This window comes from Cyanistes caeruleus, chromosome 14 (assembly GCF_971803275.1).
Source record: "Cyanistes caeruleus chromosome 14, bCyaCae1.hap1.1, whole genome shotgun sequence".
Taxonomy (NCBI): Eukaryota; Metazoa; Chordata; class Aves; order Passeriformes; family Paridae; genus Cyanistes; species Cyanistes caeruleus.
In genome coordinates, this window is record NC_141714.1 from 12,949,786 (window position 1) to 12,973,609 (window position 23,824).

General features: G+C 46.2%; 2 protein-coding genes across 3 annotated transcripts in view; one reads left to right on the forward strand and one right to left on the reverse strand.

The window, feature by feature from the left end:
* Positions 1 to 7,727, forward strand: part of STK26 (serine/threonine kinase 26) — a 31,251-nt gene extending 23,524 nt beyond the window's left edge. For both annotated transcript variants that reach the window (XM_086850965.1, XM_086850966.1), the window contains exons 5-12: positions 68 to 176; positions 268 to 425; positions 2,916 to 3,101; positions 3,730 to 3,878; positions 4,509 to 4,602; positions 5,098 to 5,160; positions 5,249 to 5,385; positions 5,796 to 7,727. In XM_086850965.1, coding sequence (XP_086707091.1) covers positions 68 to 176; positions 268 to 425; positions 2,916 to 3,101; positions 3,730 to 3,878; positions 4,509 to 4,602; positions 5,098 to 5,160; positions 5,249 to 5,385; positions 5,796 to 5,820 — 921 coding nt within the window. In that variant the 3' untranslated portion in view covers positions 5,821 to 7,727. The remainder of the gene's footprint in view (positions 1 to 67; positions 177 to 267; positions 426 to 2,915; positions 3,102 to 3,729; positions 3,879 to 4,508; positions 4,603 to 5,097; positions 5,161 to 5,248; positions 5,386 to 5,795) is intronic.
* A 2,735-nt stretch (positions 7,728 to 10,462) lies between these two features.
* FRMD7 (FERM domain containing 7) lies at positions 10,463 to 22,688 on the reverse strand. Its single transcript, XM_086850967.1, is given in 13 exon segments — positions 10,463 to 12,756; positions 12,916 to 12,991; positions 13,088 to 13,156; positions 13,381 to 13,544; positions 13,819 to 13,914; positions 14,961 to 15,108; positions 15,847 to 15,964; positions 15,967 to 16,054; positions 16,057 to 16,174; positions 16,770 to 16,848; positions 18,113 to 18,155; positions 18,484 to 18,588; positions 22,529 to 22,688. Coding segments are annotated over 13 exon segments (2,196 nt in total). The 5' UTR covers positions 22,586 to 22,688; the 3' UTR covers positions 10,463 to 11,721.
* Between the last annotated feature and the right edge of the window lie 1,136 nt (positions 22,689 to 23,824).

Here is a 23,824-nt window from a genome sequence, read left to right on the forward strand (position 1 = left end):
CTTTATCAAAGCAAGGCAAAAATTAGATACAAGATTAAAATTATTTTAACACATCTTTTTTCCGAAGCTGCGTGCTGGCCCATTTGATGAGTTCCAGATTGCTACTATGCTGAAGGAAATCCTGAAAGGTCTTGACTACCTACACTCAGAGAAGAAAATTCACAGGGATATAAAAGGTGTGCAACATTTCAAATGTTACTTTGTTAAAGCCTTTAAAAGCTATAAAACAGTATTCTAATTAGTTATTATGTTACTTCCCCTTGGCAGCTGCCAATGTCTTGTTATCAGAACAAGGCGATGTTAAGCTTGCTGATTTTGGAGTTGCTGGGCAGCTGACAGACACACAAATTAAGAGAAACACCTTTGTTGGAACCCCGTTTTGGATGGCCCCTGAAGTTATTCAGCAATCAGCATATGATTCAAAAGTAAGTATGAGAGTAGAACATATTTCTTTTTTTTTTGTATATGATTATCCAACAGCATTTCTTTTGATTCTTTGCTTTTAGCTCTGTCAGTATGGAGAGGAAAAAAGTAGATTTGAAATTGTAGGGTTCCAAATAATAAAATTAAAAGTACGATTAAATTGGTTTTATACAGTAGTTCCAAGTCATTCTACTCAGGTGCAAAGTCACCAAGTAAAATGATGATGTCATGTCTCTTTCAAAGCAACTTCCTGAATGTGGGGTGGTTGGTTGATTTTTTTCAATTCAATGTTTTGCATTTAATTCAAACAGTAATAAAGTGCTCACAAAGTAAAATGCTACCAGAACATGGCAGTTTATTTAAAGTCAAGATGGTAGCCAAAATGTTAATTTCTTTTCACATCTTTATACACAGCTCTGGGTGTAATTTCTCAAATGGTATTTCTGAGGATCCATGTAAAGCTGAAAATTTTAGCACAGGTCTTGAGGAGGTAAAAAGTAACTTGGTGGCTGTGGCTTAGTAGCATTATGGTACCTTGTGCCTTTCTTTGTCATGAGAGCTTTTGACGGATAGCTAATGGCAAAGGAGAGTTTCCCTATGTGAACTAGCAGTAGAAAAGCAGAGTTCTTCCATGTTTTTCTGAGAATTGAGAACTGGTGCTAGAAATGCCAATAAGGAACAGTCCCCTCTTCTGTGTATAAAACCACAAGATGTCCTAGAGTGTATGGCTAGTGAAAAAGCAATATATTTCAGTCTGGCATTGGACTTTCCACACTCTAGACAAAACCTTAACATAGGATCAAGAGAATAAAAATCTTGGTATGTGTCAAGTAATACCTTATTACTGCTTTTTCTCAAATAGTAAACATGAAACTGTACTTATGTGATGTGTATATAAAGAAAAAACTGTTGGATATCTGAAGTGTCCTGTAAACATTCACGCTCCAGGAGACTTTCCCAGAATCAGTCAGACTGGAAGGAATTTGTGTACTTGTCATAAGGGTTCTTGCTGATAAAAGAAGTTGGAATTCTGTGTGGGGTTTCAGTGGTCCCACTGTAATGTGTTCCCTAGGACAATTTGGAAAAGCTCTCTCCCTATCCTACTTTTAAAATGTGTGCTGGCCAGTCAGACTGGGACTAATTCTTCTGCTTGCCCTGTGTATAGATCAGCTTTACCATCCCTTCATTTGTATTTCCCCAATGACCCAATCTTTTGCCTTCCATATCTCTTCACTGTGTTGCAAGAGTCATGTCTTCTCCCTTTTTTTCAATGACAGTAGGCTGGTGGGAGAGCACAGAAGATACAAGCCTTTGGTTGGAGAGATGAAGGATTTGGCTAGGATACACTTCAATTTCTAGACTAATACTGATGATTTTTTGGTATCTGGACTGAATTTTATTCTTCTTTTTCTACTCCAAAAGGCTGGAAAATAAACTAGAAATTAATACATTTTAGTAGTGCCAGAGATTTGTAAGCCCCATCTCTTCTTTTAAGTAATTTTGCCTCAATACACAGTTGTTGGTTACGGTATTTCAGTAATGAACAGTGAGTTAGTTTAATTCTTTGCTATAAAGTACAGCTATTTTAGATCTTGTGAACAAAAAAGGAATATTGGAGAGATGCAAATTGTAATCCTTGTTTACTCCATGGGCAGTTTCAGTTCATGATTCTGTGCCAAGTGTAGTCGACTATTGCCAAACACTTTTTTAATGAGAAACTCCTTTAGTGATCTAGTAGCTCATCTAAAAAGATGGAATTCATAATATATTTCACTTGGGAAAAAAATCAAAATCAAAAAAGAATTTTAGACTACAAGTATTTTATATATGATATCAAAATATCATACTGTTTTGATACAAAGCCATAATTTGTTTATGATGATGCTTTTAGCTAAAATAAATAGTACTTCAGTGTTCTTCTGTGACTGACACTGTGAACTTGGTGATTCAAGTGGTGTTTCAAGTCTAACTAGTTGTCAATAATTCTCCAGCTAAATTCATCAAGCAGTCTGTTAGGAAAGAAATTAAGTGATCCCCTGCTGGATTTGATTCAGTTTTCTGCCTTATTCCTTTAGAGTGAGCTGTCAAACAAGGTTGGATACCTAAACAGACTCTGAATTACACATAGGAAATTTGTGGCAATTTGTCATTAACATAGGGGAAAAAAAAATCAAAGGAAGATCAATATTTCTGCAGCTTTTCCAAAAGCGTGTAAATTTAGGTGTCCATTTAAATTGCTGGCGGTGTTAGAGCACCAACAAAAATGATGATGTAGATGTTTGTCATTAAAGACTGATTAAGTCAGCCAGGTCTTTGTGAATCAGGTGCTCCTGAGGTGTTAGAAAGAAATGTTTTCATTATCTATTTAGGCCAACATTAATTTTATTTTGTAGATATATTGTAAGTGAATATTTCAGTTATTGAATGCTTAATTTTACTTAATACTTAATAGCCCATAATTTTGTACTAACAGTTCCTTTTCCCTCTCTCAGGCTGACATATGGTCACTGGGCATCACTGCAATTGAACTGGCCAAGGGGGAGCCTCCCAACTCGGATATGCATCCTATGAGAGTTCTGTTCCTCATTCCGAAAAACAATCCTCCCACTTTATTAGGAGACTTCAGTAAACCTTTTAAAGAATTCATTGATGCATGTCTGAATAAGGACCCAACATTTGTGAGTAGATAAGTGTGTGTATGTGTGTGTGTGTGTAGATATTTCAGTTTTGCTTTCTGCTCTTCTATGCTTATGAAGTATTTTACTGGCATTGTGCATCATCAGTGATTTAAATAATTTTAAAGACTATACTTTCCACTGTAAATTTTAGTGGTGCTTCTTAATATCTCTGTCTCTATCCTAGTTTGTTTTGTTTAAAATACTTGAGGAGGGGGAATGCTTGAAGAAATTACAGTGGCAGAGGCAGATTCCTAAAATGCACTCTAAACTAGGAAGAGAAGGCTTAACAGAGGAGAGAATCATCTGAAATCCTTTTCTTCAGCACAACTTTTGCTGTCTAAATTCAGCTTACAAGGAAATGTGGCACTGGAGAGTTTTCATTAGTCATTTTCCTGGGTGTGACCTTCTAAAGTAGAAGGATAAGCTGTATAGTCTATGGGTGACTTGGTCATATTTTTAGCGTGCTTGTAAATGTGGATTACTGGCTTTTCTGACTTCCTGTTCCACTAATTTCCTGATATTATAAAAGTTAGCTCTAGAAGTCTCTTGTCTTACTAAGCCTCCCCCATTAGCATTTAAAATCATTAAATGTTAGCATAACATTAAATATTTAAAGTGTTTCTTTCAGCGCCCCACTGCAAAAGAACTTCTGAAGCACAAATTCATTATGAAAAATGCCAAGAAGACTTCCTATCTGACAGAACTGATTGATAGGTTTAAGAGATGGAAAGCAGAGGGACATAGTAGTGATGAAAGTGATTCCGATGGTTCAGATTCGTAAGTTTATTTTCAGTACAGTCTTTTTTGGGTGTGTTTTTTGTTTAGATAATGGTCTTAAAGTGGGTTTGCTGCAGCTTTTCTGTACACCTGTCTCTATTCCTTTTTTTTTAAATTGTCTTCTTCCAAGAAGACCCCCTAAAGACTAACACATAAGTCAAGCTGTGTGCTTTTTGCCTCTTTAAACTTTCTCTCTTTAAACTCAATTTCAGTTCTGTTTAAGTGCTATTTATTTCCTAGTCTGAGGCTAGTGGTTGTACCAAAACCACTGAATCACAATTAGAGATATTGCAGAGCAAGGTTGAGGTGCATGAAGAAGTTTGCACAATGCCTGTGGAACAACATGCTTTCTGTAAGTCTCTTGTTTTTCTGGCTATCAGATAACTCTTAAATGGGATGCCATGGGAGAAGGTAAGCCTTGTAGGTAGATAACATCTTCTGTTTGCTTTTGATCACATTTCAATTTATTCAGCCTCTTTTAAAGTTCAGTTAATGTTTCAATACATGTTTTTCTTCTTATTTTAAGAAATATGCAACTAATCCTGATAGACTTGTGTATTTGGGTTACCTATCCTTGCTTGGTGTTCTGTTGTGGCTAGTCTTATGTACATCATGTCCTTTTTGTTCCAGGGAGTCCAGCAACAAAGAAAATAACTCTCACCCTGAGTGGAGCTTTACTACAGTTCGGAAGAAGCCAGATGCAAAGAAGCTCCAGAATGGGACGGTTCGTACAGACAGAGGAGTTCTTTCTAACTGCTGGTTCTGAAGCCACTTTAAGGAAGATAGTGATAAAACTTAGTAACTTCACTTTTCATAAGAACTGACTGGTTTTTTTGCAGTTCAAGAGATAATGCGTGTTAGTGGTATTTCCTATGCCATGTCAGCCTCAAATGCAAAATATACTGCAGATGCACTCTAGATCAGTATCCATTCATAGGGATGGGAATTTTAAAGTCTCTTACTAGTGAAGAAAAACTGAACTGGTTTTCTGATGCTGAATGACATTGTTTGAGATGTTTCATCTGGCATCTATTTCAACATCCTGTAATATTTGTTGATGTACTGTGTCTTTGTGGCTTTTGTAATGTATTTTAAATACTGGTAAATTTAACTCCATTTATAAAATCACACGTGTTGTGTTAAGAGGCAGTGTGTGTGTTGTATATATGCTGATGTATGTTGTAGTATGCTGACGTAATCCATATTTGTTCACTTCTAGGATCAGGATCTTGTTAAAACCCTGAGTTGTTTAACTATGATAATCACCCCTGTGTTTGCTGAGGTAAGTGTTGGCTTAAAAATCTTCTTTGAAAGTATTAGCCAAATGTCTAATAATTTTTGAATTTTAACTTTTCTGGTTTGTTCCTCAGCTCAAGCAGCAAGACACAAATAATGCTAACAGAAAGAAAGCAATTGAAGAACTTGAGAAAAGCATCAATGTGGCAGAAGCAATGTGTCCAGGGATCACAGATAAGATGGTGAAGAAACTTATGGAGAAATTTCAGAAGTAAGTAGTTTAGTGATAAGAGAAAGATCTGCTGTGTCCAGTGCTTTAAACCTTTAACTTTGTCGTTATAGGTAACACTTCTGTTTGAGACTAAAACTAATAATAACAATTACTGTATGTGGTCTTGAAGTGCTGCAGCTTTACTGTAGTTGCAATATCTTTCTTCTTTAATTTAGCCTGCAGGTTTGTCTTAAGCGTATTTACAGGCAATAGGGGAGAGAGAGAATCTTTTTCTTACCTCTTTTAGGAAGGAATGTTTTCTTGAGAATGTCACCTGGTGGGTTTTTTTACTACAAACCATTGAGTTGAAGGCACGTTCTAGTTTAGTGATGCAGAAATATTTATGTGCTGTTTGCCTGTCTGAAACAATATAATTAACAAATTTTTTAACTTGCATTTTTTATCTGTAGATTTTCTGTTAATGACTCATCCTAAGAAACTTCACACAATTGACTGCTCTTTCGTATGGACCCAGTGAAACCCACCAAAACTACTTCAAGCTTGGCAGTGCTTAGCTCATGAGCTCCTTGTGCCTTTTGGATCTTTGCAACATATTGATGGTGATTGAGGATTTGAAAGAACCTACTCAACTATTTTGTGGCAGTGCACATGGTTTTATATTTTCAGGAAATTATTTTGTAAAGAACAACTTTTAATATTGTAGTTTCACCTGTTTAATCTGATAAATGTTGAGGTGCAGTTTTGCTTTTAGAAATAACCATTACTTTAGTTAATAGAATGTGCAAGTACAGTATGTTTTGATGCTATTTTGTTCCTGTACATGGAGTTGTACAGGTCTTTTATATTCATGAGTTAAACTTTTGTAAATCACTAAGAAGCTTCAGAGAAAAATAGCTTTTTCACAAGCATATTCAAGACATGTAATGTAGTGGCAAGGGTATTGCTGTAGCACCTGCTTCAACCAGCATATAGTTATCGTGCCCTGAAAAACAAACCTGCAACAGTATCTATTTTAATTCTAAATTGGTACAGTATTTTAGGCAGCTCTATGATTAAATATATTTGAGAGCAATATGGCAATAGTTTGCAGGTGATATGTAGCAACAGGTTTATCCTGATGTACAGTCTGTGTATTACCTTTTAGAACAGGTTTTGAAGTAGTAACTCAATCTTATATCATCATGGTAGGAAAATTTAGAGCAATACAGTTGAGGGGGTGGGGCTTTCGGCAATAATGGACAAAACCTGAAGTCCAATTTAACTTAATTTAATTTTTTTTCCTCTGAGTATACATGCCTGGGTGGAAGGGAGCCAGAGAAGCCGAGCGTCGCATGTTACATACCTCACACGCAGGTATCGGTGTAACACCAGCGTTCTGTGTGGTGGTGTTGTTTCTCCTGTAAGATATTTATACACATTTTTGTTCTGAAATACATTAAGTACAGTACATCAACATAATTTGTTTATAATTTTCTGAAAGTGTATTTTAAATATGTATTTACCAGTTAATATGCAAATAACTGAGTTATAGATATTCTTTCACAAAAAGGTAGTACTGTGCAGTACGGAGTGATTTTTTTCATAAAAAGTAGGTAAGACTATAAAGTTGCTTTCAGTTATATATTTATGGTACTGCTAGATGGGTAATCTCTTCTGTTGTTTTGTTCTGATTTGGTTTTTTCCCTTTTTCAACCCAGTATGTATATTATGCTGAAGTTTTGAACTGGGATTGTTTTTCAGTACTTAGCTGTGGAACTGTTGGTGTAAATTTATTTTTGATAAAGGCTGGGTGTGTTTATTTTATGGTTCAGACCTGCACATTTTGTTTTTGCACAAAAGTCATTTTAAAGAATCTGAAATATATCTGCCAAATATTGAAAAAGTAATGGTGTGCAAGTGAATACTGCATTTTTCGTCAAATGTTGCCATTACATCGTTTTTATATAAAGGACACTTGTGAGAGATGGTGGTTAGATATGCCAAGGACAATTATTTTCAATGGTGCCTACACTGTAAAAAAAAATTACTTTTAACTCCTTGTTTTAATTTTAAAAAAAATGTTTCTGTTTAAAACTTTCATCTGCTATATAACTGAAATTCAATTAGAATTTATATCTGAGAAAAAAGTCTGGAAATAGTTTTTGAAAACAATAATGTTATGGATTAAATAAATATTTTTATAAATGTAAAAGCAGCAAAAGTTGTAAATACAGTTGATCTGAAGCTTTACAAAATAACTGCATCACAGAAACAAATTGTAGTGCTCCTCTAGCTTCTGTAGTTGTTAGTCTTGTAAATCTGTTTATAGATGAAGCTTATTTCAATGTTTTGGGGGGTTTAAAATGGTTTAAAAATAAATATTTAAGTTCTGTAAACTTTCACGAACTTGTTCTGTTGTGCATCATTTTACTCTGGATTTCAGCAGCTCTGCAGAGATGTGGACATGTCTGTCACAGACTCGTGTTGTGAGAAAGGTGTTCCCTGCACCGGTGCTTTGCCGAGTTCTGGGTGCCCCAGTCTGTCCTTGTCCCGAGGACCCCTTCCAGCTGCTACGCCCCAGGGAATGGATGGAGCAGTCCCGGGGTTCAGGTTGATTCCTTTCCTAGAGAGGAGCCTCTGGGATGTGTGAGCTCAGACATGTCCAGCAGTGCAGCTCTGTCACAGCTCTGTCACAGCTCTGTCACAGCTCTGTCACAGCTCTGTCACAGCTCTGTCACAGCTCTGTCACAGCTCTGTCACAGCTCTGTCACAGCTCTGTCACAGCTCTGACTGCCTTTGGCCTCAGCATGGGGCACTGAAGGGACACAAAGGCCTGGGCCACAGCCCTCTCACCTTTCAGCTCGGTAGCCTCAACACAAATCTCATTTTAAGGAGCTCCATATGCATTTTTCAGAATTAAAAGCATGGTCTTACTTCCATGTCACTTCCCTTAAGGTGTTCTTTTTCTATGGAAGTCTGAGGGAAGAGCTGATGGGAGTTCCACCTCGGTGTTGTAACTGGTGGTTCTGGCCCATTAACACAGGATCTTAATCTATGCAACTCTGTGAACAGTTCTGGGTAGGTGGGGTTAGCAAATGACATGGGGAATTGGAACTTGACATGTTTGAGTTACAGCTGTAATATGGTGCCTCTTCTTTTCCTGTGGAGTGGGTGGGATGTATACCTACCTCGTGGGCCAGCGTGGCAAAAACTCACCCACGTGTACAAAACAGACTCGTTCTCTTGTATTACAGTCCATTCAAGAAGGTTTTTTTATTGTGCTGCATATGCTTGAAGTCTCTGTGCATTATAAGACTATAATTAGCTCCTAAGAAGGGACATCTGTATTGCTGGTTCCAGAAATGAGCTGTCCTTTTCCCACGTGTTAGTTATTGATGAACTGTGTAACTTAATCAGCAGTATTCTGTTGCTGGCAGATAGCTAATGGAAAGATAGATCAAAATATTCATGCAGGAACTATCTTCCTGCTCTTTTGGTTTGCCAGGCTTCCTGCTCTAGGTTGAGAAGAATTGTTGCTGAAGTAATCTTATCAAAGTAGTCTGAATTGCAGAATAATGTATTTGTTCTTGGGTAGATGAGTCCTTTATCAATGTAACCATTCTTTAAGCCCTTGATCTCTGACCTCGATTAATTTCTGTGCAGTGTAGTGTCATCACACCTGCTCTTGCCTTGCAATTTTGACAGCTGAATAGGAGAGTGTGTAGGTTTTAATGTGTTTGCACAAAGTTTAGTGATTGTTAAAAGTCTGATTTTTATCACAATGTTTTATGACTTAACACTGGAATAAAATTATTTTCCTCTTTGCAAAGTTTTAGTGGTATGTTGGCTTATTTCACAGCTTTATTGATTTTGTCTCAACCATTATCTCTTTTATATAAACCTGTTACTTCTATCTGAATGCACTAAGTAGCTTAGTATTTTCCCATTGTGATGCTGCAGTGCCTTCTCCCCTTCAATAATCCTTTGTGTAAGGACTGTAACACTTTACATTTTCCAGGTTCTGCTGTCTTTCACCACCAGCAAACCAAATCTTTCCACATCCTCTCTCCATCCTTGTTTTCTTCCCTAGGGAAATAAAATTGCATAAATAGATGTCTTATCTCAGGGGTGAATAGGGCTGAGCAGGGAGTGAGGGGAAGGACTTAGTCAAGGGTTGTTTCAATTGTTCCTTGACAAGCCACTTCTTACTGGGATTGTTCCTTAATTTTAGTCAGTCCCAAGAAAGTGGTTTACGCAATGAATTTAGCTGTGAGATGACAATTTGTGTCACTTACTGATGAGTTTCTTTGTTCCTCTGCTATTGTTGACCATGTGTAGGCTGTGCTGAGGCACAGTGCCCATGCTGTGCCCTAATGCTCCCTAGTCCATGGAAAAATCCAAAAATAGTTCCCAAGTCCTTTTTTCTCCCTCCCACTGCTGCTTTCCCAGCATAGTCCCAAAGACCAGACCTGGCAGCTCCTGAAGATTTGGGCAGGGTGTTTGTGTTGTGCTGGAGCTGTGGCAGCTCTGGGACATGCTCAAGGTGTGTGTCCATACCCCTGCTGTGAGGAGCTGACAGGGATTGTGGATGTATCCCAGGGCTCTGTTTCAAACACTGCTGCTTTTTTTAACCCTCTATCAAACTGTACCCACAGACAGCCACTCTTAAGTGTTGTACTGAGCAGTGATTCTTACTCTTTCCAAGGTGCAAAGCTTTGGGAATGGGGAAGAAACAACCCTCTAGCCAGAAGGATTATCCCTCTTTTCAGTAGAACATGTGCCAGAGCAGCATGAGGGGTCTCTGCAGTTCACAGTTTCAGCACAGGGTAACTAGGAGCAGAAGCAGACCTTACAATGTACTCACTTGTTGGGCTAATGCATTTCTTTGGGCAACCAACCAAGAATGTGGCTGTTTTCAGCAGCGTTCCAGGATCTCCACAAATTTCCCCAGTTGCTGGGACAGCAAAAGCACAGAGGGAGCCAGGCAGCCGAGCAGGAGAGGGAAACCAGCTCCTTGGAGCACTGAGGAGGGAAGCTCCTGAGCTGGGAGGTGCAGGGCAAGATGTGCTGGGGGTGGAAGTGGTGCCTGCAGGATTGGGGGGTGCAGATTTTACAGGGCAGAAGGAGGAACTCAAAATTCCAGTGTGAACAACTGCTTTTTATTGTCCACCTTCTAAAACAGGACAGCAACATGTAGAGTGAGCAGGGCCCATGAACTCAGTTCTTTCTATATTTTAATCTGGGTTTTTGTGTCCCAGCTTCCTTGTTTCTGAAATCCTTCTAGCAGGCTGCAGTGGTTTCTCCACCGTGGATTTTCTGAGCTGACCCTCTGATTACAGTCATGTCCTACAAAGACTTACAGGGTTGTTCTTAAAGAAAATTATCGAGATGCCCCCCTAAAATCTTATGGAGGTGTCATTCTCAAGATTTCCAAGTAGATTTCATGGAGGTTTAGGGTAATAGTAAGTTTTTAAAAATAAAAATACTTCCAAGAAGCTGCCTGTTCCTTTCCTACCTGCTCCTGCTACCTTTTTTCCATGCTGCTTCATTGAGGACAGATTTGGGGAAGCAAAGGACCCCAAAGAACCCCCTTACACATCTCTCACCCTCAGATTGAAGCAGAGCACTGAGGTAGGGGCTGTCACGGTGCTGCCAGATGAGCCTAAGCAAAGCAGTTAAAGAGTATGAGCCCACTTCCCAGTGCTCGCCATGGGGTGCTTCTAAAAGCTTGACAAACACTACTGAGATACTTCTGGAGAAGGATAATCCTCTAAACTGGCCAGGGAGGAGACAGGCACACACAGAGCCTTGTCTTTGAGTGCCAGGTGCTCCCTGCAGCACTAGAGGGAGGTGAGGCAGGTGGAGGAGATGAGATCTGTGCTGGGGTTTTGTCCTGTCCACAGGGTATCTGCTCCAGGAGCAGCCTCCCATGGAGATCTTGTCCTTTCCAAAAGGGCCTGAACCACCCTTCCCTCCGGTGTGTTTCCCTGCAGCTGGGAAAAGGGGCAGCTGAAACTATTCTGTGAGAAGTCTCTTTTTCTCCTTCCCCCTCAATGAAGACTCCAGCAGCTGAGCTCCAGGCATCAGCCTGGGCAGGACATAGGGGCTTAGCAGGACTTCAGGAAATCCCTGGCCTCTGGCTGAGGGAAGACCTCCCCCCATCAAAGTGTGGTGGCAAAGGCAAACCAGCTTCCAAGTGTGGTGCAAGGGTTGAATACTTCTGAACACAGCCCCTGATGTCCATTAACACATCCTCTATAGCTAAGAGCACTCACACAACACAATCCCATCAATGTTTCATAAGCTGTAAGCAGACCTGCAAACAAAGAGTGTCACCGTTCTTTGACCCTGGGTCAGCACTGGCCACCTCTGCCGCCTCTGGCTGGTGTCAGGCACCTAGGTGAAATACTTGGAGGCCCCTCTGGAAATCTTCTCTTCAGCAGCACCGGTGGCGAAGGACACCTCCTCATCCTCCTCATCCAGCTGGAGGCTGCCCGAGGAGAGCCGCACGCGGGCCATGGGCGAGCGCAGCACGCGGCCGTACAGGGAGCAGTAGTCGGCGGCCAGCAGATCCGAGTCAGAGTCGCTGGACTCGGTGCTGCTGCCCAGGTAGCGCTCGGTGGAGCGCCGTGGCCCCGGAGCCAGCCCTTGCTGGGCTGGGACGTGCCAAAAAACACCCCCTTTGCGGCTGCTCAGCGTGGGGCACGGCCCCAGGGGCCTGAACTCAGAGCCGTAGGGGAAGCGGATGGTTTTCATGTCCGACTGGCTCCAGGACCGCCTCGGAGGCTGCTCCTGAAGGCCGTAATCGAAGGAGCGAGCCAGCGACCTGCTCTCCTCCACCGTGCTTGTGCTCATGGCCGTGCCTGCAGCCTCACGATGGAACTGCCCAGCCTGGGTCCCGCTCGGGCTCTGTCGGGGCGGTTTTGCTGCCACGGGGCCACTTGCACCGGCCAGTGCTGCTGTGTCCTCGCCAGGGGCCAGCGCAGGGCCAGGGGACTGCAGCGCCCTGTCCAGGTAGAAGAGCACAGGGGGGGCCGGAGCCACCACGGGCAGGGGACAGGGCACATCCGTGTACACCAGCGGCCGGGCGCTCACTTCCCGCATGTTGCCCACAGAGGTGCTTTTATTGTTCCCAGCGAACTGGTGGTGGGGCCGAAAGGATGTCAAGGGATTCCTTGCTCCGAAGAGGTCGATGGGCTCCCACGCCCGCTCCATCTCCAGCTCGGCGTAGAGCAGGGGGAAGGCAGACGAGCTTTTGGAGTGGGGCAGGAAGGTGGGGGATGCTTCGGGCTTGGAGTGCTCCAGCTCAGCGGCGAACGTCACCTCCAGGGTGGAGCTGTGGCGCCGGCTGTCCAGGGTGGGCTCGGAGCCATGCACTCCGTTGGCGTGGTAGGAGCCACGGTTGGCATAGGCCAGGCGCAGCTCTTCCACCTGGGCAGGGACAGAGGGGATGGGTGCCCAGAGCAGAGTGGAAAAGGAGCACCCAGAGCTGAGGGTCTGGCCTGGCCTCCAGCTGAGCTCCTCCAGCTGGGGCAGAAATGCCAAGACCTTGGCGCAGAACCATCGCCGGTGCCATGGGGTGAAACTTACCTGCTTTGATACATCTGTCAGGAGGTCCGGGGAGGAGCGGCACTGCCTCTCATCATAGCGGGATGTGTAGTGTTTCCTGCAGGACAAGAGCATGGGTAGGGGCATGGCCAGGAGGGTCCTTCCCCTCTCCCCAGTCCCCTCAGGCACTGCCCCCCCTCCATGCCCCCAGTACCTCTCGAAGGGCAGGCTCTTCATCTTTGCCTTCCTCCCGTGCTCCAGCAGCTGCCGCTGAGTCCTGCCACTGCAGCGTGGAGGGAGAAATGTCAGCAGCACCATCATCCCCAGCCCTGGGCAGACCTTGTGCCCCACGTGAGGGGGGCAGCAGGACCAAGGCAGGGGTATCTCCAAGAGAAGTAGCTGTTATCACCCGCTCAGATTCAGACAGGGCTGACATAAAAGGGAGGCTCAGAGCCGTCCCCAGGCCCTTCCCAGCCCCAGAAATTCAGATTTCCCCTGGGAATTTACCTGTAGCGGAAGCTGGAACCTTTGCTGCACAGAAGGGCTTTGGGCTTTGACTTGGGCTCTTCAGAGAGCCTGAAGAAGGCGTGGTACTCCACACATGTCTTCCAGAAGGCCTTGCAGGTGTCCCTGCTCACCATAGTGAACTCCAGCGTGTCCTTGCACAGCTCCTGTGTGCCAGAGACAAGACAGGCAGGGTCAGGAGCATGGGACAAGCTCTGCCATTTGCCCTCCTGATCCCCCAAGGGTCATATGGGCTGTCAGGGGCTCCAGGCAGTGCCCTGTCACCTCGCTGGGGACACAGGAGTAGCACATGTCACACTCGAGCAGGAGCATCATCATAAGCAGAAGGAAATGGATTTTACTGAAGACTGGGGACTCTGTGAGCCTGACCTTCCATCCACAGCTGTCTGCTCTGAGCCCAGCCTGCAGCATGGTACTTACAGAGATGTTTGCGTGGAGCTTGATGAGAAAATGCTTCCTCTTGAAACTCAGTTTGCGAATTTTGGACCAGTTGAAGGTATTGATCTTTGTATTGCCCTGCAAGGACAAACACAGCAATTACAGCTTGATGGGGCAACCTGTAAATACAGAAATGCAGTGGGCCAAGGCCTGAGCTCACAGGACACTGCGTGAGACTCCAATGCAGCTCTTGGAGCTGCTGGGGTCTGGGGAAAGGGTGCAGGGGTTTGGTGTTTGGCTCTCCATCAGCTGGTTCAAAAAGTAGAAACTGAGGTTCAGGGCTTAACTCTGCCTGCTGAAGCTCTTCACAAAAATCCAGGATCCCCAGACAAACCTCAGAGAGATCAAGGCAGGGAGTCCTATCTGTGCCTATCTGTGAGTTAAGGCAGAAGCAGCCCCCAAAGAAGCAATAATTCTCCCCTCCTTTGCTGGGAAGTGTAGCAGCGCTCAGCTCACCCCTGCACCTTTAGACCTGGTTTACACAGGCTGCAGGCACAATCTACCCCTTCACCATTTTGCATGACGTGAGATTCAGCCACAAAACACTGGCACCATGGCAGAACCAGGAAAAATTGGTTTAGCCCACTTTGTGGCACCAGGACCCCCTCAGCTTTCTGGGAGAGCCCAGAGTGTAATGGGCTCACAGATGCTTCAGTCATGCGTGAGGGGTGTTTATGGCTCTGAATAAATAACCAGGTCTGGCAGCACTAATTACCAACAGCAGACCTACAGCTAGCTTTTACATTTGGGTCTGTTGTGTTTTTTTTGCTGTGACAAGATGTTCCCAGGTTGAAATCAGCTGGTGTGGGAGCGGAGCGCTGCCTCATGCTGGCTGAGAGGAAATCTGTATTTACTGTGCAGCTCGGCCCTGATTACAGCGTTATGTAATTGCACAGACGTGGGGGGCTATTTTGGCTGGAAGATTACACGGTAAGCACATGTGACAGAGCCGTGGAACCTGTGCTGCTCACTCGGCCACCGCGCTCTGGGACAGGGGCCAGCTCAGCTCGGGGCACGGGGGGCAGAGTCCGGAGCATCACCTTGCCCCGCGGGGTGTGGAACACCCCCAGTCCGAGAGGCCACCCCGCCTGGGGGCTGGCAGCCCCCCCGAGCCCCGGGCTCACCCGCAGCACCAGCACCCCCATGTGTGTCACGGCCAGGTTGATCTGTGTCCCCTCGCCGTCGCTGGCGGGGTGCGGGCGGATCCCGTACATCTCCAGCTTCCTGGCCACGTCCAGCAGCTGCACGTCCGACTCGGCCGGCGTCTTCCCTCTGGAGACACAGAGGCACTCAGCAGGAGGGAGAAGGCAGAAACGGGCTGAAAAAACGCCGTTTTGTAGGTGTCCGTGCTGCTGTCCCAGCCAGCCCTCCCGCCGATGGCAGCACCCCGAGCACGGCGGGGCCGAGCAGCCCTCACCTGTGCCTCCCCCTCACCTGTGTCCCCCTCACCTGTGCCCCCCTCACCTGTGCCCCCCCCTCACCTGTGCCCCCCCTCACCTGTGCCCCCCCTCACCTGTGCCCCCTCCTCACCTGTGACTCCCCCTCACCTGTGCCTCCCCCTCACCTGTGCCCCCCCTCACCTGTGCCCCCCCTCACCTGTGCCCCCTCCTCACCTGTGCCTCCCTCTCACCTGTGCCTCCCCCTCACCTGTGCCTCCCCCTCACCTGTGCCCCCCCTCACCTGTGCCCCTCCTCACCTGTGCCTCCCCCTCACCTGTGCCTCCCCCTCACCTGTGCCCCTCCCTCACCTGTGCTCCCCCTCACCTGTGCCTCCCCCTCACCTGTGCCTCCCTCACCTGTGCCTCCCCCTCACCCGTGCCTCCCCCTCACCTGTGCCCCCCCTCACCTGTGCCCCTCCTCACCTGTGCCTCCCCCTCACCTGTGCCTCCCCCTCACCTGTGCCTCCCCCTCACCTGTGCCTCCCCCTCACCTGTGACTCCCCCTCACCTGTGCCCCCCCTCACCTGTGCCCCCCTCACCTGTGCCCCCCCTCACCTGTGTCTCCCCCTCACCTGTGTCTCCGGTGGTAGTGCATGATCTTGTTGTCCAGGTACTCCTGGTTGGGCAGGTACCTGTGCGTGGCCAGGTGCTGCTGGTCTGTCTCCTCCTGGAAGTCGCCCAGCTCGGCTTTGGGGACACGGGGAGAGCAGGGATTAGACTGTGAGGGGTCAGGGCAGGGGGACCCCCAAGCCCAGCCCGTCCCCAGGGAAGGGGGGTCCCTGCAGGCACCCGCCCCCCTTACACTGCAGCAGGTGGGAGACGAGCAGCGCCGCGCTCTTGTCACTGCAGGGCAGCCGCCCCTGGGCCAGGTCCTTCTTGATCTGCAGGGTGAAGAGGTACCTGTGGAGGGGGACAGGAGCACCTGGGGGAGCCGTGAGGGCCCTGCCTGCTCCCTTGTCTTGGATGAGCAGGCGGCCCCTGCAGAAGGCTGGGCACCACCATGACCGGCACTGTCACTGAAATGCTCATTAGTAGATCTCAAAATTAACATTCCTCTCTGTTTTGGAGGGGCATTTGCCTCTCTTGGGGCTGACATTCTGCAGAAGCACCGTCTTGGTTTTATTCTTAGTCCCAGTTTGCAATGCTTTCTCTAAAATTGTAAAAGCTAACAATGTCATTTTTAAAAATAAAACTAAAGTCGTTCTTTCAGAGCGCTGCTTGAGGCAGGAGATAAACTGAGCAGTCAGACTCTGCACAACTGCTAAAGTGTTTGGCAGTAAACAAATTGCAGCCCCATAAGACGGCTGATCCTTCAAGTGGATTGTGTTTAAAAACAGAGGATCAAGAAAAGATATTCTCTGGTTTTGTTCTGTAAAGCCTAATACTTTGGATAACCACTGCTCACAGACAGGCTGGGGTGGATAAAGATAAAAAATTAACACACTGCAAAAACACAGAACTGTGTGGTAAGAAAGTAATAAAACAAACACTGTACCTGGTCAGTTCTTCTCTCAGGTGACCGGGGTCCACTGGGAAAAATTTCACCATAAATTTGAAAAGAACCTCCTTAGGATCTTAAAACACAACATCTTCATAAGTTTTCTTCGGCATGTCTATTGAGAACATTTACAACTTTTTTCACACATGCTGCCTCCTTACAGAGTAAATTAATCTGGACCCTTACAAATCAGGGACTACAGCCTGTCCCCCCAGAACCAGCCTGCCCAGGCCTCCACTATTACCAATGGATGCAAATAGAAATTTGAATATCTGAAGAATACTAAGGAGAAAAATGCCCCAGCAATTCTTTAAATTACAAAAATCCCTGTAGAGGGGGAGTTTCCATGAAATGGTGCCAGGGAGCATGGCCAGAGCCTTGGTGTGATTGCCATCACTGGGGCTGTGTGTTAAACTCAGCCCTCCAAGCATTTGGGTTGTAACAGTTCCATAGGAGGCTGCTTGGGCAAAGGATTTTTTGTGGGATGAGTGAGAACAAGCAGCCAAGCCCAAGGAAAGGTGTGTGAAGGGAGGGAGGCAATTATGTGAGCACTGACTGTCACAGAACACCCTGGGATGGCTCAGAGGGACAGGCCAGAAGACACCTGGTAAAGAAAATAGGTGCCTGCAACAATTCCATTTGTGGTGCACCCAGAAAAGGAAGGCTCCTTATCAGGCTTTCAACTTTCAGGGAAATTCATGCAAACACTGTTCTGCAGCCTCTCCATGGCAAAGACTGGGGTCATGGCCCCGAGCTCTCAGTCACCTCCCAGCCATCGTGTATTTGGGGAAAATACTGAGGGGATGGAAAGAGGCCTGTGCTGAAAGCAGCAGCGTGTTTACACTGGTCATGGCAGAGGAGGCTGGGCCTGAATTCAGGTCAGGCTCTGCAGCATCTCCTGGGGCTGGGGAGGAGTGGCAGGGCCTGGGGGGCAGAGGGGGGACCCTGCCTCAGGCAGGTGCCTGGGCCACTCTGAGCTGCAGAGGGAAAAGGAGGGCACACAGGAGCAGTGCCTGTCACACTGCCAGCACAGCCACCACTCAGTCACCTGTCACACTGCCAGCACTCAGCCACCCCTGCTCCTCTGCCAAGCTGACAGGTTATTAACAGCTCCAGCCTAAAATGGTGCAGATACCAGATTGCAAAGGCAGAGGTATTTCCACAGAATTTTGTATGGACTGAGGTGTCCTTGCAAACAATCCTGCCCAGCTTCACCCTCTAAAATGAGGTTGGTTAAGTGCTGGAAGCCAGAGATCCTGTCCCCAAGCAACAGCACTGCATGAACACGTCTGTGCTAGACTCTCACTGATTTATAAGAATTCTATTCTTGAAATACTTACTTTTGACTTGCTTTGTTATGGGTTTTAGTGGTTCCAACCAGACCTGAAATAAGGCAATGAAGAGCTGGGTAAATAAACAGCACAAGAGATGGGGAATACAAGCAGCAGCATAATAGAATGCAACATGAAAATGTTGGCCAGCTTGGCTGCTGTGACAAGTGTCCTGCTGGGCAGCACCACACGGATGGCTGTGGGTAGACCCCATGAGCTGTAGATATCACTGGGGCTTGTGGCTCCCCTCCTAACCCTCATTTTCAGGGTTTTTCTGACATCATGGCAAAACTTTCTATTTAATTTTCCATTTGGAATTTCAGGGAGGTGCTAGAATCCCCCAGCCATGCAGGTGATGGCAGCTCCAGGGGCCCACTCACCTGGTTCCCAGCCTGGCTGTGAAACTCCAGCCCAAAATACTCCTTCTCCACAAGGTTGAGATGGCTGCAGGTGAGGTTGAAGAGCCCTTTCCCACAGGATTTTTGCTAGCAAACAAACACAGCACAGAAGCAGCAGGTTAAGCAATGCTGACAGCAGCTGTGATGGGATTTCAGAGAGATGGGGAGAAGTTTCAGCTCCCTTCCTTTACCTCCTTCCTGACCATGCAGCAGCAAAATCTTAATAAATGCTGCTGGCCTCAGCAGGTACAACAGGACAACTGCATGCTGTGTTCCCTGCTTTTGGAAATCAGATTCTTTCCCATCACTTCTCTCCTTTATTAAGAAACATAAACCAGAAAGGAGAGCAAGAGAAAATAAACTGTGTTTTGACTCACTGTTTGCAGCTATCACTGTCTGGGCAGTTCTGTCCCTGGCAAACCAATGAATGATCCCCAGGACAAGCACCTGCCTGAAGCAGGGACAGCCATGGCAAACGTGCTTAATTAAGAGCCAACGGGAGCAGACCTCAAACCTGTGCAGTGAGTCCGTGTGCCCCAGCAGCCAGGGATGAGCCACTATTATGGTTAATGGTAATTAACAGCAGACCAGAGATCCTCTGCCCTGGGCTCTGAGTCACCCATGGGCTTTAGCAATATGAATTAAGTGGTGCTACATGCTGATAAGGGAGGCCAGGCTGTAGTTATTCACAGTAAACAGAAACAATTGGAGGGTGTTTTCTTCACTTGTTGCCATGCTGTGTGACCTGGCTGGAGAACAAACCAGGAGGCTCCCAACTCTGGAAAATGCTCCAGAAAGCACCAGAAATTGAAATGGCAGTGACCCACCCCAACAAAACCCTGGTACACCTTCCTGAGCTTGTGAAAAGCAGACAACCAAAAAGAAGTATGGGTTATTGCAAAAGCAAGCTGGAGCAGAGAGGCCAGGTTAGACAGCTGCTAAATTATGGCATGTTGGGTGATGGAGGGGAAGGCAGGCTGCAGCTCCCTGTGGCTGTCCCCAGCAGGGACGGGAGGGACCTGGCTGCTGGTGGTGATGCACACTAATAACCACCTTTCAGGGCTTCTCCTGGGATGAAATTGCTGGCTCTGTGCTGAAAGGCTACAGAAAAGTGATAGCATAATAACAGCATTTGCTCTGCAGCACTCCCAGTTCTCCTCAAAATTACTGGATCACAAGGATAATTAAAAAAAAATGATAAATGTTTTTTTCCAAGCTAGAATTTTCTAGCATGAAAGGCCTTGGCCTTTGTCAGGCAGCCAGGAAAGACAAGCATTTCTTACTGGGTTATTACCTACCATATGTCTGCTGGGAGCAACCCACTCTGCTCCAAGCCCAGCAGTGCCCAGAGCAATCACCACGGGACAGGAGCAGCCCCAAACCCAGGAAAACCTGCTCACTGGGAGACACAGCCCTGCTGCTGCAGGGGATGCTTTAGAAGAAGAGCCTTTCTCTTGCAGAGTGTTGCTTGTAGGTCTCCTGTTCTGGATTTTGGGGTGCTGAGGCCAGTGCTTCCTCAAGCACTGGGGTAGTGCTCAGCAGCATCAGCCCTGCCCTGCACCAAGTGAGAGAAGTGGGGTCTGTGCTGGAGGAGCACAGTGCAAGGCAGAAACATGACATGTGGGGCTGTTTGTCCCATGTCCAAGCCTGCAGGTGCCTCTGAGAATGATGCAGGGCCAGGTGAGCACCCACAGGCAGAAACCCCAGAGCAGAAGGTGAAAAGGAGAAGCTGCACTTGCCCTTCACTCCTCAGTGAAAACATCTGGGACTGTGAGCAGAATCAGAAAGCCAGAGGCACTTCCAGAGGTAGACAGCAACAAGTGCAACACATGGGGCACACATGCCCATGTCCCCAAAGGGACTCTGGCAGCACCTGCAGCCCAACAGCAAAGCCCATTTCTGCAGCGTTCCCATAGGACAGGCTGCTACATCCAGGTCCATGGTTTGGGGGTGAGCAACAGCTCGTGGGATTTGATGTGACCTCCTCCCACCGCCTTGGGAGATGCCTGCCCTATCAGGTGAGCTGCAGCCAGCACAAAGTGTCCTGCACCAAGAGCCCTAAGGCTCTCTGTGCCCTCACTCCTCTGCCACCAAGCCCACACACCTCCTGTCAAGGAATTCCAGCTTCACAAGGGACACTCTGAGTGACCACAGAACACTCTGTTCTTCACTCAGCCTCAGAAAATAGTTTTTCTGGGCTTTTTTGGTTTGTCCAGCAGCAGGGTGGTTGGTGTTCAGCAGGGAGAACACAGTGGGGACATTCAGAGATGATCCTTCCCCTGCCCTGGGGGCTCAGACCTGTTACCCCAGGAACCACCTCCAGTGCTCAGCTGAAGGAAATCCTGGGAACTCAGTGGTCCCAACTGTCAGCAAGGATGCAGATGCATCCCTGGGTCAGCATCCAGCACCAGATGGAGAAGAACTTGTTCTCATGCAAAGCAGCCTGGAAATGAGACCTTGCTGCACGTGCCAGCAGCTGTGACACCCATGTGAGGCAGGTAGAGATATTTACACTGAGCACGAGTTGCAGGGGGAATCAGGCCCTCTGTTTTTTCTTACTTTTATCCTTTTCCCTCCCATTAAACGGAATTACTTCCATACAAAAGAGCTTTCCAAAGTCAGGAGGGGTTTAGAAAGAGTTGCTTAAAATATCTGCTCAAAACTTAGCCCAAAGCACTCCTTTTATACTGGAGAAGTCACTAATTCAGCCACTCATTTATCATACCCACACAGCATCAGCAAATGCATGAAATGCCTAAAAGGGGTTTCCAATACCATTCCATGCTAAAAAAGGAAATGACGAGGAGTTCCTCTAATGGAAGCTATCTGCTGCAATGGCATGTCGTGCAGAGCTATAGTGCTGTGTTGTGAGAAAATAAGAAAACAGAGATGTAAAAAAAATGCAGCAACATTGTACCAGAAGCATCTTTTGAATTGTGTCTCACTATGACCTGATCTAATCAATGGGGGGAGGAGGGGAAGGCATTTTAAAATTACTAGTCTCATTTTTAAGCTGACTTCTGGACTGGGATAGATTAATTAAACTAAATTAAACTATTTCCATACTGTGACAAGGAATGGAATTGCTTCATAATCCTCTTTTGTGCAAAATACTGTCATAAAGAAACAGAGCAGTGCATCTGAAAGAGCAGTTTTCAGGCTGTAAACCACAGAAGAGGACAGTATAAGAAAAGCAACAGAACTTGAAAAAAAAGAACCATTTTATATTAAACATTCTGCTCCCACAGGAGATGCAGGTAAGTACTAGAATAAATCTACTTAAATTAGCTAATTCAATTAGCTACTGTGATTATCAAGCCCTAAGCAACAGTAAATGTGCAATCAAACTTATAAAAAATGCTTCTAACACACAGTCAAGACACACCTGCTTTCAGTTATCTATACACATATGCATAAATCTAACACCATAGATATGACTACTTAACATTTTTAACCTAGTTCAGAGCTAGTATTTGTTAAATGTAAATTATTAATCATGATGTGTTGTGGGACACTGCCATGCAGAAAATAAGATAGAGTTTTTTCCTTAGCTATTCACAAAACCACACAGTTTTCTTTTTCAACTGAATGCCCAGGAAGTGTGCAGATGTTTCTCACCAGGGATAACTTGGACAAATATGCTATTTTTGTTCTGTTCCCAGACTTTACTTCCTTGCTGAATGTTTACACTGGCAGCCAGACAAAAGAGAGAACTCGGCACTTGTCAAGACCATCGCTTCATATTAACTGATTTACTAAAGATCACACCAGGTAAGTAAAAGCCATTCCTCCTTCATAAATAATGCCAGTAACAGGGAAGCGTAGGAGTGTGCTGATACCAAAAAACACTTACCAATTAATACTATAATCTTTAATTTTGAATTTGAGTTTGGTTTTCTTGTTTGCTTGCTGGGGTGTTTTTTAAAAGCTGAAAACCAGAATCTATCAGAGAACATGCAATCCTTCAGAGCAGCAATGACTTAATAATTATCACCAAAAAATCAGTAAGAATACGATAGCCACTTACATCAACTACAAAGATCTTCTGGGAATCATCCAGGAACTGGACTTTGAGGTGCAGCATCCTCGAGCACGCGGCTGGGTGTGCGGCAGGCACGGCAATCCTAGCAGTGTGAGCAGGGAGCTGGGAAGGGAGCCCTGACTCCTCTTGCACACATAATTCCCTCTCAGCTGGATGGAGAAAGCTGCAGTCACAGATGTGGAGCGGAGGCTGGAGCAAACGAGATGACTGCCTAAAAACTAATTAGAAAAAAAGCACCAAACCAATGCCTACCTTGGTTTAAATGTCACCACTGCAATAAAAGATATTTTCTGGCTGTGAATTATGGGTGTGTTAATGGGGGGAGATTGGCAGTAATGGGGCTGAGATAAACACTCAGCTCTTACAGCTGGTGGTGAGCAATGCGAGGGCAAAGCAAGCCCACGCTTGGTACCACGGGGTCGGGGGAGAAGAGCTGAGCATCTCTCCTGCCAAAGTCACCCAGCAGTGAGTGCCACCCTTGCTCTGCTCTGGTTAAGGTGCACTGGGAGAGCAGCTGGCTGGAACATGTGCTGGCTCCATGGGGTGAGCAGATCGTGTCCTGTCCACTGAGTGATGTGTGGATGTACTTCACCAGAGACTGGAAAATGTTTCCAACTGGACTCAAAACTAGCTGTGAGTCCTTCTTGGACAGGCAGAGGAGAACCTGCTCATAATTCCCAGCTCATACCCTGGCTGAACAGCTTAGAGAGGTCTCACAAGCCCTTGAGACAAACTGTCTTCCATTTCAAATCTGAAAATCCACGTTCCCACTCATCAGAGTGCCAGAGCCAGCCACCCACCCTCAGAGCCCCTCACAGCTGCTGTGTGCAGCCTTGCTTGGTGTGGTGGGGACACTTGTGCTGCTTCTCTGCCCCAGGTAGGGGCAGGAGGAGCTGTCTGACCCCTCTGGTTCCTCTCACCCATCAGAAACCGCCTCACTGAGCTTTTGGGTGAAAGCAGCCTTTGGGCAGGAGCCCCCACTTCCAGAAATAAATGCACTGAAGCAGTGACAGAGGCAGGCACTGGACTGGCACAGGAGATCATTGTTGTTGCTGCTGGAAAACGTCACAACCACACACAGTGCTGTGGGACCCAGAGTGATAGAAACATGGCTCAGCAAACCAAAAAAGCCACATTTAGTGCTGCAGAGATTTGCAGCTTGGTACCCCCATGCCTGCTTCTACTGAAACTTCCACTGTAAGTCACTCCAGACCATTTGCCATGGCCTCTCTTACACTTCCCAAAATATTGGGATATTTGGGACAGAGGCCATCAGGGCAA